Source organism: Hyaena hyaena, unplaced genomic scaffold (genome assembly GCF_003009895.1).
Source record: "Hyaena hyaena isolate Hyena2069 unplaced genomic scaffold, ASM300989v1 scaffold_344, whole genome shotgun sequence".
NCBI classification, from domain to species: domain Eukaryota; kingdom Metazoa; phylum Chordata; class Mammalia; order Carnivora; family Hyaenidae; genus Hyaena; species Hyaena hyaena.
In genome coordinates this window covers 1,210,034-1,224,757 of record NW_024080977.1, presented here as the reverse complement: position 1 = coordinate 1,224,757, position 14,724 = coordinate 1,210,034, and the positions used below count along the sequence as shown (strand labels likewise).

Genomic DNA, 14,724 nt, shown 5'->3' with positions numbered 1-14,724 from the left:
ATCAAAAATAGCAAGACATATGAATTTCAACAATAACTTCCCCAAGGCTAGAGAAGTCAGCAGGAGCTCAAACTGCTAGGTAGACATTTTTTTTTCAAACTCATATGCAAGTGTAAAACTTTTATGAGGCTGCTTTAACGAGGTCCTTTGGGATTTAAGGTTATTTATCTAAGCTCTTATTAAAAATGAAAACTTTTCTATGTTTAGCCCTGTAAAGCAAAACTGATCTTAACAATACTGTAAGCTGGAAGAATGGATACTGTTGTGCAGATTGACTCAAAAACAAAGTTAGAAAACTTCGGGGCTAGTATGGCACTGACATATGATAATGGGATAGTGAGAGCAGAGCCAGTATTTCAGCGTCTCCTTTAATTTAAAAAATATTTAGCTTTACCATGCTGGTCATTTAGGGTTTGAAAACATATCAAAATGATTTCCATCCCGGTATCCCTATTCCTCAGAGCACTCCAGTGTCTCCCTTGGAGTCGAGTTGCCCCAGGACTGTGTTGCCTGGCACAAGGTCTGTGAGCACCTTTTAATTTATGGTATCTGCACTTGTCATAGTGTGTCTTTGGCTTCCGCATTCCCCCTCTGAGAATCGGGGCATGGAGGAGAGGTTGTTTGTAAGATTAATGTGCCAGAGTCACTCTGTACATAACCTAGTGGAAGAGCCAGAGCTGCTGCAGGAAAAAAAATTTGTAATCTTGAAACGTGTTCAGCGTCTTTGTAGGTATATTCTAGTTTGATGAGTCTGGGTCCTGCAATAAATCTGTTCTTAGGGGCGCCTGGGTGGCTTAGTCGGTTAAGCGTCCGACTTTCGCTCAGGTCATGATCTCGCGGTTCGTGGGTTCGAGCCCCGCGTCGGGCTCTGTGCTGACTGCCAGCTCAGAGCCTGGAGCCTGTTTCAGTCTGTGACTCCCTCTCTCTTTGACCCTCCCCTGCTCACGCTGTCTCTCTCTCTCTCTCCTAGAAATAAATAAAACATTAAAAAAATAAATAAATAAATCTGTTCTTAGACCCTGGGAGCCAGGATTTTAAATTATCTGTAAGGCAGTAAAATTTAAAGGAGTGAGGAAATTATGAGGGGAGAGAGCAAATGTTACAAAATCAGGGTCTTTTGCAGACTTTAAGAGTTTATCAGAATCCATTTAGTCTGGGTATGTCCAGGCCAGTTGGCAGAAATTTTAAGATGAGAAGGTGGTGGAAAAATGGTTGAATTCCCGGATTCAACCGGGAATGTTCAACAGAAATGTTGTGCAGAGAGATGGACAGACAGAAAAAAGTATTTACTCATTATTGATAATATAATTATTGGTAAAAACATTTCCCTGCTAGAGAGTAAGTATTAAAAACTTGAACAGGGGTGCCTGGGTGGCTCAGTCAGTTGAGTGTCCGACTTTGGCCTCAGGTCATGATCTCACGGTTCGTGGGTTCAAGCCCTGTGTCGGGCTCTGTGCTGACAGCTAGCTCAGAGTCTGGAGTCTGTTTCAGATACTGTATATGTCCCTCTCTCTCTGACCCTCCCTTGCTCATGCTGTATCTCCCTCTCTCTCAGAAATAAATAGAATATTAAAAAAATTTTTTTAATAAAAATTTGAACAGATATATCTGAATGAGATCACGGTGACAAGTCCAGAATTTTTTTTTTTTTACAAATAATTTATTGTCAAGTTGGTTTCCATATAACACCCAGTGCTCATCCCCACAAGTGCCCTCCTCCATGCCCATCCTCCCCTTCCCCTCCACACCCATGAGTCCTCAGTTTGTTCTCAGTATTCAAAAGTCTCTCATGGTTTGCCTGTCTCCTTTCGCCCACCATTTCCCCATTTCTTCTCCCCCATGGTTCTCCATTAAGTTCCTCCTAATCCTCTTATACATGCAAACATATGATATTTGTCCTTTTCTGCCAACAAGTCCAGAATTTTTGAAGACTTTTATAAAGTGACCAAAAATTTAGCCAGAGAACATTTTAAAATTGTTTTTAAGGGTCCTTACTTCAACAGTTAATCTTAATAGTACTAATGTAAATTATTGGAAATAATATATCACTTAGTGGAGTCTGGGGATTCCCAAGTTACCACCTCTGTTTCATAGGAAGTAAAAATATTTCTTCTGAGGCAATAGAGAGGAGTAAACGTGGAAAGTACACAGATGAGATTTCTAAGAAGGGAAGTACAGAACCATCAGCTGGCAATTATGGTTTAGAGTGTGAAGGAGACAAAGGGCAAACACCAAGAGAGATGATGATGGCAGAAATATTGGCTGAAGTTCAGAAATAGAGGCAATGCAAGTATAAAACTTTAAACAGGTTAGGAAATGTCAACATGAACTTAAGTTTAGGAACTTCTATTCTGAATCTCATAGCCATTGCAAGTGGAAGAAGACTGTATGTACACTTGGTTTTACCTCTTCAGCTGGAGCAGCTGTTTCAACAGTTGAGTTGCTAGGCACTGTCAGGAATAGAATATCTTAATTTTGGAAAAACCCAACTGTTAAAACAGCTGTTTGGTCTTATTAGACTTAAGCTGGCTCTGCTTAGGTTGCAAGACCTAATGGGATCATAGCATCAGGCAGATTGGCTATTATTATGATTTTATTGGACATAACAAAAATATGAATAGGTGCTAGGTTGAATGCTAGGTTAGACAAGACTCTCCAAAGATGTCATAGTCCCTGGTTTGTTTTGGCAAAGTGCCAAGTCAAATAACGTGGGCTTTTACCTTGTTTCACGTTCATGGAAATTATATGAAATAATTGTGCCTCATAGTCTTTGGATGCTAACTTTTTTCCTAGCATTAAAATCAAAAAGGAAAGCTTCCTGGTGCTATTAACATCTCTTTATTTAGCCTCTTAATAACAGATAATATTCCTGTTCAAGTCACTTCAAGTAGTCAGTCATTTGTATTGTTTATTTCCTCTTCTTTGTGGTCTAAGAATCCTGTTAATAGTAACCACCAAATTTGTCAACTTGTAGGCAATGCATTTTTAGTATCTAGCAGAACTGAGTGATGCTCACAATGATAAAAATCTTGAATTCCAAATATACCATCTCAAGCACCTTTTTTCATGGAAAAGACTCCCCATTAGCTTAGTTTCAGAAAATGAAATATTTAAAATACTTGTTGAAGTGATTTCATTATTTCTTGCTTAAAAGTTGAATTCTGTTTGATATAATACTAATACATATTTTAAGCATTCCAAAATAGGTTTCCTTTCCTATATTTTCAAAATGAAAATAGTTTTGCTTTTTATATGATCACCAATATAGTCATATTCACTGTAAGCGTTTAAAACAATATAGGAAAATATAGTGAAAGAGAGCAAGCAGAATTGTTAGGCTCTCAGTCTCCACAGAAGACTGCTGTTAACATTTTGGCTCTCCTCTCTGCAATACATCTCATTACATATATCCACATAAAGATACAGTTAGGAAATTTAATTTTACATAAATTAATTTAGGTGTTATGTGTTTTCTATTTTGCTTTTTTTTTAGCTTCAAGTTTTTATTTAAATTCCAGTTAGTTAACATACTGTGTAATATTAGTTTCAGGTATAGAGTTTAGTGATTAATCGCTTACATACAGCACACAGTGCTCATCACAGCAAGTGCCCTGCTTAATCCTCCATCACATTTAGCCCATCCCTCTACCTTCTCCTCCTCCAGAAATCCTCCATTTGTACTCTGTAACAGAGCCTGTTTTATGGTTTGCCTGTCTCTTATGTTCATTTGTTTCTTAAATTCCTCATATGGTGAAATCATATGGTATTTGTCTTTCTCTAATGGATTTTACTTAGCATAATAGTCTCTAGATCCATCCACACTGTTGCAAATGGCAAGAATTCATTCTTTTTTTATGGCTGAGTAATGTAATATTCCAGTGTGTGTGTGTGTGTGTGTGTGTGTGTATCTGACATCTTTATCCTTTCCTCAATCAGTGGACATTTGGGCTCTTTCCATAATTTGGCTGTTGTTGATAATGCTGCTAGAAACATCAGGGTTTATTTTATTTTTCTAAAAAAAAACTTATCAGGGCACCTGGGTGGCTCAGTCAGTTAAGCATCCAAATTTGGCTCGGGTCATGATCTCATGGTTCATGGGTTCAAGCCCTGCGTCAGGCTCTGTGATGACAGCTCGGAGCCTGAAGCCTGCTTCAGATTCTGTGTTCTCTCTCTCTCTCTCTCTGCTCCTTCCCTTCTCCCTCTCCCTCTCCCTCCCACCCTCTCTCTCTCTCAAAAATAAATAAACATTAAAAAAACTTATCAAAGTTGTGTGACTGTCTTTCCATTATCAGTATAGATCTAAAATTAAAGTCTTGATTTGGGAGAGAGGTGTCGTACTTTGAACCAGTGACTTATTTTTGCTACTTTTTAAAGCTCAATGTTGTAAGTAAATCAGAAAGCAGAATTGAAGAAAATGCTGGGGTATTAATGAGACAAACTCAACTATGGAAGGTATAATTTTGCTGCTTTCACTGAAAAATATATGTTTATTTTACTAACTAAAGCAGATGTATATGTTTTGAACGTTTATATCAGTAACTAAATAAAAATATTTTGATTATAAATGAAGTATTTGGTTATTTTAAAATAAAAATGGGGGCATCTGAGTGGCTCAGTCAGTTGGGCGTCTGTCTTAGACTCAGGTCTTGATCTCTCTATTGGTGAGTTGGCCCGCATTAGACTCTCTGCTGTCAGCACAGATCCTGTTTCACATCCTCTCACTCCCTCTGTCTCTGCGCTCCCCTGCTTGTTCTCTCTCTCACACAAAATAAATAAATAAACATTTAAAATAAATAAAATTAAAAATTAAATAAGCTTTTTTTTAGTTGGATCATTAAGAAACATTGTTTTGCTTTCTTCCTGTTTTCTAGGCTAAAAAATAACAAGCTTTCCTCACTTTAACATTCATAAATAATTTCTCATTATTATGAATTGGTTCAGAAGATGACAATATTTTTTATATTCACAGTATGATGTATTGCTGTTGAAAAAAATGAGACACGTTAGCTTTTCTCGCTCTTCTAGCACTGGTAAATTTGGGTGCTTAACTACCTTTAATCAATTTCTGAGAACAATTTAAAATTTTTTCTAGAATACTAATTTCTTGAGTATCCCATATTTACACTTCCCCTCCTTCCCACTCCATTTATACACCCATACACTGTACAGGAGGATTAGCCATAATCTTTATATCTTGGCTTCACATATTGAGAGTAGCCTCTCTGAAATGAACAAAATGTAGAATAGTGAAGCCAGCTACCAGAGAGAGTTCGTTTCAAGGGTGTGGTGACAAGGAAAGAGAATATTATGTATTTAATACTGTTTAAAAATTCATGGCCTTTGGAGGTTTCAGTGAAATTCGTCTTAGGTTCCAAAAGCTTCCATTTAATAATATTTGATTCTGCCTTGAAAAAATTTAGTCAAATATTTCCCTCTTTGACTTAAAACACTCTTCTAGGGGATGCATCATAATTCATAAAATTTTTGAATAAAACTTTGGAGCATACTTGCCAGTTTCTGAAATCCTATCTTTTTAGGACTAATGGATAAATAATAGATGTTAAGTTCAGGAGTCGTTCTAGCCTGACCTGGTAGAGCTTTTTGTTTATTATATTAATGTATGGAAGAATCAGATTTTTACAGGGGAATTGAATTTAAGTTAATAAAAATGAGTTTTCTCTGTGCAAGATTACTTGGAAATTGATTTTCTTACCTTCCCTGACATGGATGTGGCCAGCTATGCTCTCACTCTACCAGAGTTATGTTGATGTGTGATTTCACAAAAGGCCTGAAGTCTTAAACATGAGGACAATATCTCAAATCAAGGATATTTGCATAGAGAACATAAGTAGCAGTTAGTGATCTTGGCATTTGAATTATCTCTCCTCATGGTCATTGGGGTTTGTCTTTTAATGCATCAGACAGAGCTAATTGTGACTTCAGGTTCTGCAATTTAGCATAGCTTAATTGCTAAGATACCAAGATTGGGCAGGCCCAGTTTGTCTGAACTGAGTCATACCATTGCCAGGTGCCCTTTTGTGCCGAAAGAGTGTGTGAATTTCCAGGAGAAGACCGTCTGAGAGTAGACTTAGGCAGAGATGTAGAGAGAAGCCAGGGATACCAAAGATGACAGTGTTCCATAAAAGCAGGGGAGAGTAGGGTTGGATATGGTGCAGACCACCAGGATACATCCCTTTCTGAAGCCATGGGCCAATGGAGCTCCAGTCGATCATCTATTCTGTTGAGTCCAAACATGGTTTCACCATACATGTCAGCACAGTCACTGCCAACTGTTTTGAAGTGGAAAATGAAGATACCTATATGTTTTATTAGGCTTATTAGGAAATAATAAAAGAAGTCTTACATTTTTGCTTTGTGCTTTATGCATCACAAACACTTTTCCATCCATATTGGCAAAGGACTTAAACTGTGGGACAGACTGGACAGTATTGATTAATGAAAGTGGTGGCTGAGTTGGCCCCCTGATGGGACAGAGAATCTAGTGGTTGCCAGTGTGAGGTTTACTTGTGAGAATGTTATTAGAGTGGACCTAATTTATTACATCCCAACCCTCATGTGTTGACTTCCAGTTACTCAGTAAAGTAATTAAAGGATTGGAAGTGCATTTCTCAGCCTCTCTTTCAATTGATATTCTCTGGTAATGGAATGGGGTAAAAATGTGCGCCAGGAGATCTCTTCAAACATTCTTTGAAAACTTTTCGTAAATGGTTACACTTATTAATATGCTAACACAAATATTATGATATATAATTTAAGATGGAACTGTTTTTAATATTTTATAATAAGTGCTAAATTAGAAATCATACTTTTAATCTAAAAACAACAGGTCTTACTCTGAGATCCATGTATCTTGAAAACATTATGCTAAATAAAAGAAACCAGAAAAAAGGTCACATAATGCGTGATTCCATTAATCTGAAAAGAGGACATGATTTGGCTTGGGGAATTGGGTGGTCTGAGAAATATTTTTTAATTTTGTTTTTTTTAAGTTTTTATTTATTTATTTTGAGAGAGAGAGAGTGCACATGTGGGAGAAGGACAGAGAGAAAGAATCCCAGCAGGTGCTATCAGTGTGGAGACTGACACACGGGACTCGATCTCAGGAACCGTGAGATCATGACCTGAATGGAAACCAAGAATTGCACACTTAACTGATTAAGCCACTCAGGTGCTCCAGGAGCCCTTTAGTTTAAAGAGAATTGAAAAACAGTTTTAACATTTATGACTTTAAAAACTGTATTTTTTTCCTGTAATTTTCAAAGAAGATAATTATAATTTCAAAGAGGTGCTGCTTATGACTTACTAAACCTTATTTTAAAATTTATAAGTAATAGAACTTTTCAGGTACTATTTTAATGAATTCATTCTTTTAAAATGTTTAAATATACTGTAGTTAATATGGTTTCTCATAACAGATAAGCAATACATTTAGTTGTTTCTGAATTTTGTGTTCTTGACAGTATAAGAATTTACAAAAATTTGATTCCTAGTCCAAATCATGTATTAAATAGCTGTATGTTTATAATGATTCTAACACTAAGTTGTGGTCCTTTGCTTGTTTTGGTATTTCAAGAGCTTAAATTGATGAGCTTGTCATTATTGTAGCTTTGGAATTGAATTTTAAAAATACGCAGATATAAACAATGTTGTATTTTAACATCATTAATAGGCTCTTTGCTTTCTTAAGTCCTTCTAGGACAGAAGAGTCCAAATCCACTACTAAAATATGAGAAACATGAAATTTAAGTTAAATATTTTAATCTTGAGCTCTCTTATACTCTTATTTTTTTTTTCTCTCTACAGTATGTTGGACTCATTTGAAATGCTTTAATTTTTGGTAGAGTTGTTTAATCCTGTCGTTTTCATGTATTACATTAAAACAACCTTTGTTTTTTAGTAAATTTGATCACCTTTCTGTTCTCCAAAGTTCTTTTCTTGGTATCGATTGGTGTTTGATTCATTCTCAATTTCACTATTTTTGTTAGAAGTGCTGTTTTGTTAGAAAGTGACTTTTTTCCCCCTTCTCATTGCCTCTTTAAAAATAGATAGGCCCGGAGGCGCCTGGGTGGCTTAGTCGGTTGAGCGTCCGACTTTCGCTTGGGTCATGATCTCGCGGTTCGTGGGTTCGGGCCCCGTGTCGGGCTCTGTGCTGACTGCCAGCTCGGAGCCTGGAGCCTGTTTCAGAGTCTGTGACTCCCTCTCTGTCTGACCCTCCCCTGCTCATGCTGTCTCTCTCTCTCCTAGAAATAAATAAAACGTTAAAAAAAAAAAATAGATAGGCCGTCGTTGCTTCTCTAGGGAATTTTGTCAAGGCAGAGGTTCAGAAATAAGGATGGTGTGTCCCCTGCCTGCATTTTGGTCTCTTTGACTCAGGTCACCTAGCTGACAGGTCTGGTCTCTTAGGAAAGCTTCTCCTCTCCCGCCACTTTAAAAATCACCAAAATAGGTTTCAATTAATGTTAAGTTTGTGGTTCTCTTTGAATTATCTTTTTTGTTGGTTTTATAGTGGAAGTTTACTGATTTAGGTCTAGTAGTCCAGGATGTTTTTGCAGGAAATAATCTAAATTTTGGATTATTATAATCTTGTGTTTCTTAAAATGTTTATATCATTAACAGAAATTTCTGTTGATACTTGAGCCATTGGTAGATGGTATCAAGTATCATGTTTGGCTTAATTAATACATGCGTTGAATTTTCATGAGTTTAGTGATTGTTTTAAGATAAACTGAATTTTAAGTATGCCAAGACCATTTCTCCATCTTTCCTTCCTGCTCCCTTATTTCTTTCTTCCTAAATCAAAACAAAACAAAACAAAACAAAAAACAATGTAAAAATATTAACTGAAGTTTTGGGGGAAAGTTACCCGTAGTTCTAACTTTCCAAAACAACCATTATCATTTCTCATGTATTACTTTCTGTCTTTGTCCACCTATATGGTTGTTTCATGTGATTAATATGTAGTTAAGATTATAAAGAATATTTAAAAATCTTAACAATAAAAAGGTAAATCCTTGGGCTAATGAATATATGCTGTAGGAAAAGAAAGCATAAATGGATAAATGTTTAGGATAAATTTTAGAAATTTGAGACATCCTAGGTCCAGCTGTGTTATCTAATTTTCAAAACTAAGGTGGTTCTAATTATTAAGAAATGAAATGTTCTAAAGAAGCTAAGATTTACTCCACTATTTACCCCCGGGCTTTTCAATTTTTTTTTTGATAGAATTTGTTCAGAAATACCTAATATTTCTAAATATAAAAGACAATGAAATTTAGATGGAGAGGATGATGCTTAGGTTTCTTTTCCATCACTTATCATGTGATCCAGACAATACTTTGTACCTTCATGAGCTTTAATACGGATAAAAACTATTAAATCACAGAATACTTGAAGGATTATATTAAAAATGCCAATGTTGGAGTCATATGCCATGCAAATATTTGTAATTACATAGAAACATGAATAATTAACATTTATAACTAATTGTATCTTTTTTGTGACTATGGATATCATTAGTGTGATGAATGTCCTTTTTTGTAAATTTTGGTGGTTTGATACATTGTATAGGTTGTGTATGAACTCCAGGATCTCATGAGAAAACTGGACTTGTCCAGGAGTACATGTCCCAGATCACTACTAGTCAGTGATAAGGCAGTGCTAGTGTATTTTAATTTCTGTTTGAGTGCCCTCTTTCATAGATGACACCATAGCCAGATAGCAGCATGTTGACACCTTTGAGCAGAAGTCTCTGTAACAGAAATTACATCAAAATCATGACATTAACTTGTTTCTGACTATAAAAATAGCACTTGGAAAATAAACATACAAATGTAAGTGAAATGTATTTCATACAGTCAGTAAAAGTTTAATACCTGCAAGTGTCTGAGGAAAAACAACTCATCTAATCTTTACTTCCACACTGGGTAACAAAGTTAGAGGAATCCACAGGCTATGGTTGCTTAAACTGATCTAGGATGAATCTGAGGTGCAGACACAGCCGAAATAAGAATACAAGTAGGTCTGTGGTATGCTAGATACAAATATGGCATTAGGCATGTAGTTCTTATAAGGGAAACAAGAGGATGTCTCCAAGGAAATGATACCTAAGTGGGTCTTACAGGATGAACAGAAGTTCACCAGGCAGCCTGTAGCCTTCCAGGCCCAGAAAACTGCATGAGCATGGTGTGTTTAGTGTAATGCAGTTCAGGGAATGGGAATGGTTTGTGGAGAGCATAAGAAAAGTGGTAGGGAGAATGAGCTTAGAGTCACTGCACTAGTACTACATTTGACTTTTACCAAAGACAGCAAGATTTGTTTTTCCACACCAGAGAAATGTTGAGAATGTTGTATAATTAATGAAAGGAGAAAGAATAACATAGCCAATCAATATGAAATAATGGAGAAACGTTTTTTTTTTTTTTTTTATTTTTTTTTTTTTTTTTTTTGAGAGAGAGATATATATTTTTTGTGTGGGTGTGGTTTAGAGAGAGAGGGACACCGAATCGGATGCAGGCTCCAGGCTCTTAGATGTCAGCACAGAGCCTGATGCAGGGCTCAAACCCATGAACCATGAGATCATGACCTGAACCAAAGTCAGACGCTTAACTGACTGTGCCACTCAGGCGCCCCTGGAGAGGTGTTTTTAAAACAGAGAAGACATTCATATGTGCATCCTTGCTGAAAAGAGACCATTTTTGAAGAAAGTGGGCAGTGCCCTATTCCAGCCCAGCTAGGAGGCAAATGCTTCAAAGAGTTGATTCCCCACCCCATATCAGAAATGTATTAGCACAAGTAACCTGATCGATGACACAGCTAAACTGTCTGCCATGACTCATCATATAAATGTTAAAATCCATTATGCCCTCAACCACTGATGCTCTTTGACATTCCAGAATTCACCACTGGCTGGGTTAAAGGTAGTTTAGAGAAAGAAGTTTATATAAATGGGAAAAAAGATATATATATATATATATATATATTTCTTTTTTAAAAATTAGGACAGTGTAGGGGCACCTGGGTGGCTCAGTTGGTTAAGCATCCGACTTTGGCTCAGATCATAATCTCACCGTTCATGGGTTTGAGCCCTGCATCAGACTCTTTGGCTATCAGCGCAGAGCCTGGAGCCTGCTTCGGGTTCTGTGTCTCCCTCTCTCTCTCTGCCCCTCCCCACTCGAGCTTTGTCTCTCTTCCTCTCTCAAAAATAAGTAAACATTAAAAAAAATTAGGACATTGTTAAAAGACATGTTGATAGGGGCACAGACAGGAAATACTCAAGTAAATAGAAGAATTGACAGCATAAGACACACCCTGTTTTTATTACATTGATTTCCCATAACAATTTTCTGATTTTCTGTTTTAAGTACTATATGGAAAATCAGGAAACCAGGATTCTAGACATAGCTATATCATCTTCTAAACATGTATCATCCCAGAGAAGTCTCTTTTCTTTACTAGCCTTCAGTTTCCTCATTTCTTGAATGAAAGAATTTCCTAGTAGGTTCAACAGGATGTAGTAGAGATGTTTCATATGCTACTTTGGAAGATGAAGGGAGCCTCCTGCCAACCTTTCCTCTTCCAAAAGAGCAGCTTTGCTTTTATTTATATAACAAATGCTTTTATAAGATTTTTTGATAATAGGATTATTTCACTTTTCAAAGGCTTGAAAATCAGCTAACTAGAAACTTCATAGGGCATATCCAGCTCAGAAACGATTTGCACATCTGTAGAGGAAGGATAGCAACAATTCCATTTCATAGGCATTGGAGGGTTTAACAAGATGTTACATGCACAGAATATAGGAGTGCACAGAATATAGGAAGCGTTTGATATGTTAGCTCTATTATCTATCCCCCACCCCAAAAAGGTCCATTACAAATAAGACTGCATTTTATGTGACTCTGTGAGTATGAAACGTTGACCTGAAAAAATTTCCTGATCTGTTTTGTATCAAAACCACCATAAACATGTCTTAGACATTTACTTTGTGAATTTTTAGTATAGCCGTTTTATTTGGTTTTTGTTCATCATGTCTACCTTCCACACTTGAAAGTCTTCTTCTTTCCATCAGATTTTTGAAATAATTATGACCAGGTAGAATTATGAAATATACATATCAATGTGTTTCAGGCTTTCCAGTGCTTGGGAAAGTGATATCAGCATCCATGTTCTAACCCTGCCCTCTGCAACCTGCTTAGAGCTGCTGCTGATATTATCCAGGAGCAACGCCACACTACCTCCCTCCCTTCGCTATATGAATTCCTTTCAGGTAAGAACAGCTCCTTTACCATGGTATGATTTTTCAGTTTTACTTGTAATTGTTTTTTGAGGATCTTGTGTTTCATAGGAGATAGCTCACAGAACCCACAGTTCCAGATGATAATAATAAGCACAATGCATATATTCCCATGTCTGTCTCTTTTGAAATAAATTAACAAATAGAGGCTCAGAACTGATTAGGCAATTGTCCAATCATGGCAGAACCCATCTCTCTCTAACCCCACAGTTCTCTGAACCTCCACCTCTCCTGCCTCTGAGAGAAATGGCAAAAACACCTGACAGAGACACTGTGAATGCATTTTCCTTTTCCTAGCCTTACCCTAGGACAAAGATTTTCAACCATTATGAGCAGCTTTGCTACTATTAGCTTGCAGTCAAATCGCCAAATAGATGTTTAAGTTAAGCTAATGGTGTCCTACCCACTTCTGGCACCTTTTTGCCTCTCTGCCAAGTATTCCCATCACTTTGACACTCCTCTGGAAATTTATATATGGTCACACTAGGACAAACAGGACAGAACAGCACATGTGGTCTGATCAACAGGAAGACCTCCTCCCTGGTAGGCAGCTAATTGTCAATGAGGTGGCAAATGAGAATTAAGATGTTAACTAGTTGCTTAAGTTATGACCCCATAGCTACTGAATATAACATTGAACTTATCTATGACTCTTGACAATGGAAAAATACTCATGAGCTCTCTGAGGCTGGTGAGAAGGCCACATGCATTGTTGAGAAATGAATAAACATGGGTTGGCTCTACCTCTGAAGTATTGTGGCTGTATCGTAAGATAACTTCAGGATCAGTGTATATTGCTTGATATACCTATGTGGTAAAACAAATTTTGGATTTTCCTATGAAGTATACCTCAGGAAATTGCTTGTAAAAATTGCCCCAAGGGAATGCTTCCAAACTCATTTTACAAGGCCAGCATTCCCCTGATACTAAAACCAGACAAGAATACCACTAGAAAACAAAATTATAGGTCAGTGTTCCTAATGAACATAGATACAGAAGTCATCAACAAAATATTAGCAAACCAAATTCAACATACATTAAAAGGATCATACACCATGACTAGGTGGCATTTATTCCAGAGTTGCAAGGTTGGTTCAACATCTGCAAATCTGTCAGTGTAATATACCACATTAACAAAATGAAGGATAAAAATTATATGATCATTCAATAGATTTAGAAAAAGCCTTTGACAAAATTCAACATCCATTTATGTAAAAACTTTCAATAAGGTATGTATAGAGTGAACATATCTCAACATAATAAAGGTTATAATATGACAAGCCCACAGCTAACACTATACTCAATGATAAGATCAGAAATAAGATAGGGATGCTCACCACCCCCCCCCCCACTGTGTTTAGTGGAATTGGAAGTCCTAACCAAAGCACTTAGGCAAAGGAAAGAAATAATGATCCAAATTAGGAAGGGAAATAAGTAAAACTATTTGCAGAAGACATATTACATAGAGAAAATCCTAGAGTCTACCAAAAACTGGTAGAATTTGTTGCAGGGTACAAAATCAGCATACCGAAATCTCTTGTGTATCTGTATACTGACAACAGACTCTAAGAAAGAGAAATTAAGAAAACAATCCCATATCCAATTGCATCAAAAAGAATAAAATACCTAGGCATAGTTTTAGTCAAAGTAAAGGACTTCTACACTGAAAGCTATAAGACATTAATGAAAGTAATTGAAAAAGACAGAAATAAATGAGCAGGTATTTTGTGTTCATGGATAGGAAGAATTGAATTGAGCAAATATTTTGTGCTCAATGATAGGAAGAATTACTAAAATATCCATACCACCCAGTGCAACCTACACATTCAATATAATCCCTGTCAAAATTCCAATGACATTTTTCACAGAACTAAACAAAGAATTCTTAATTTGTGTAGAACCACAAAGACCCTGAATAGCCAAAGTAATCTTGACAAATAAGAACAAAGCTAGAAGTATTATGCCTCCTGATTTCAAACTATCTTATGAAGTTACAGTAATCAAAACAGACACATAGAGCAATGAAACAGGAGAGAGTCCAGCAATAACCCTGTATATATGGTCAATTAATTTATGACAGAGAAGCCAAAAATATACAATGAGGACAGTCTATTCATTGAATAAAATATACAATGGGGACAGTCTCTTCAATTAATGTTGGGAGAAGGGGATAGCCGCAGCAAAAGAATGAAAACTGGACCATCTCAAAAATTAACTCAAAATGGATTAAACACTTGAATGTAAGACCTGAAACCATAAAACTCCTAGAAGAAGACATAGACAGTTGGTTCCTTGACACTGGTCTTTGTGATGATTTTTTTTTTTTTCTGAAAGAGAGAGAGTGAATGTGAGCAGAGGCAGAGCAGAGGAAGAGGTATAGAGAGAATCTTAAGCAGGTTCTACACCCAGCG

General features: G+C 36.6%; 1 protein-coding gene across 3 annotated transcripts in view; it reads left to right on the top strand.

The window, feature by feature from the left end:
- Positions 1-14,724, top strand: part of UBE3D (ubiquitin protein ligase E3D) — a 159,148-nt gene that overhangs the window by 84,563 nt on the left and 59,861 nt on the right. For all 3 annotated transcript variants that reach the window (XR_005531338.1, XM_039249774.1, XM_039249775.1), the window contains one exon: positions 12,148-12,286. Coding sequence is in view for 2 of the 3 variants with exons in the window: in XM_039249774.1 (XP_039105705.1) it covers positions 12,148-12,286 (139 nt within the window). In the remaining variant the exon portion in view is untranslated. The remainder of the gene's footprint in view (positions 1-12,147; positions 12,287-14,724) is intronic.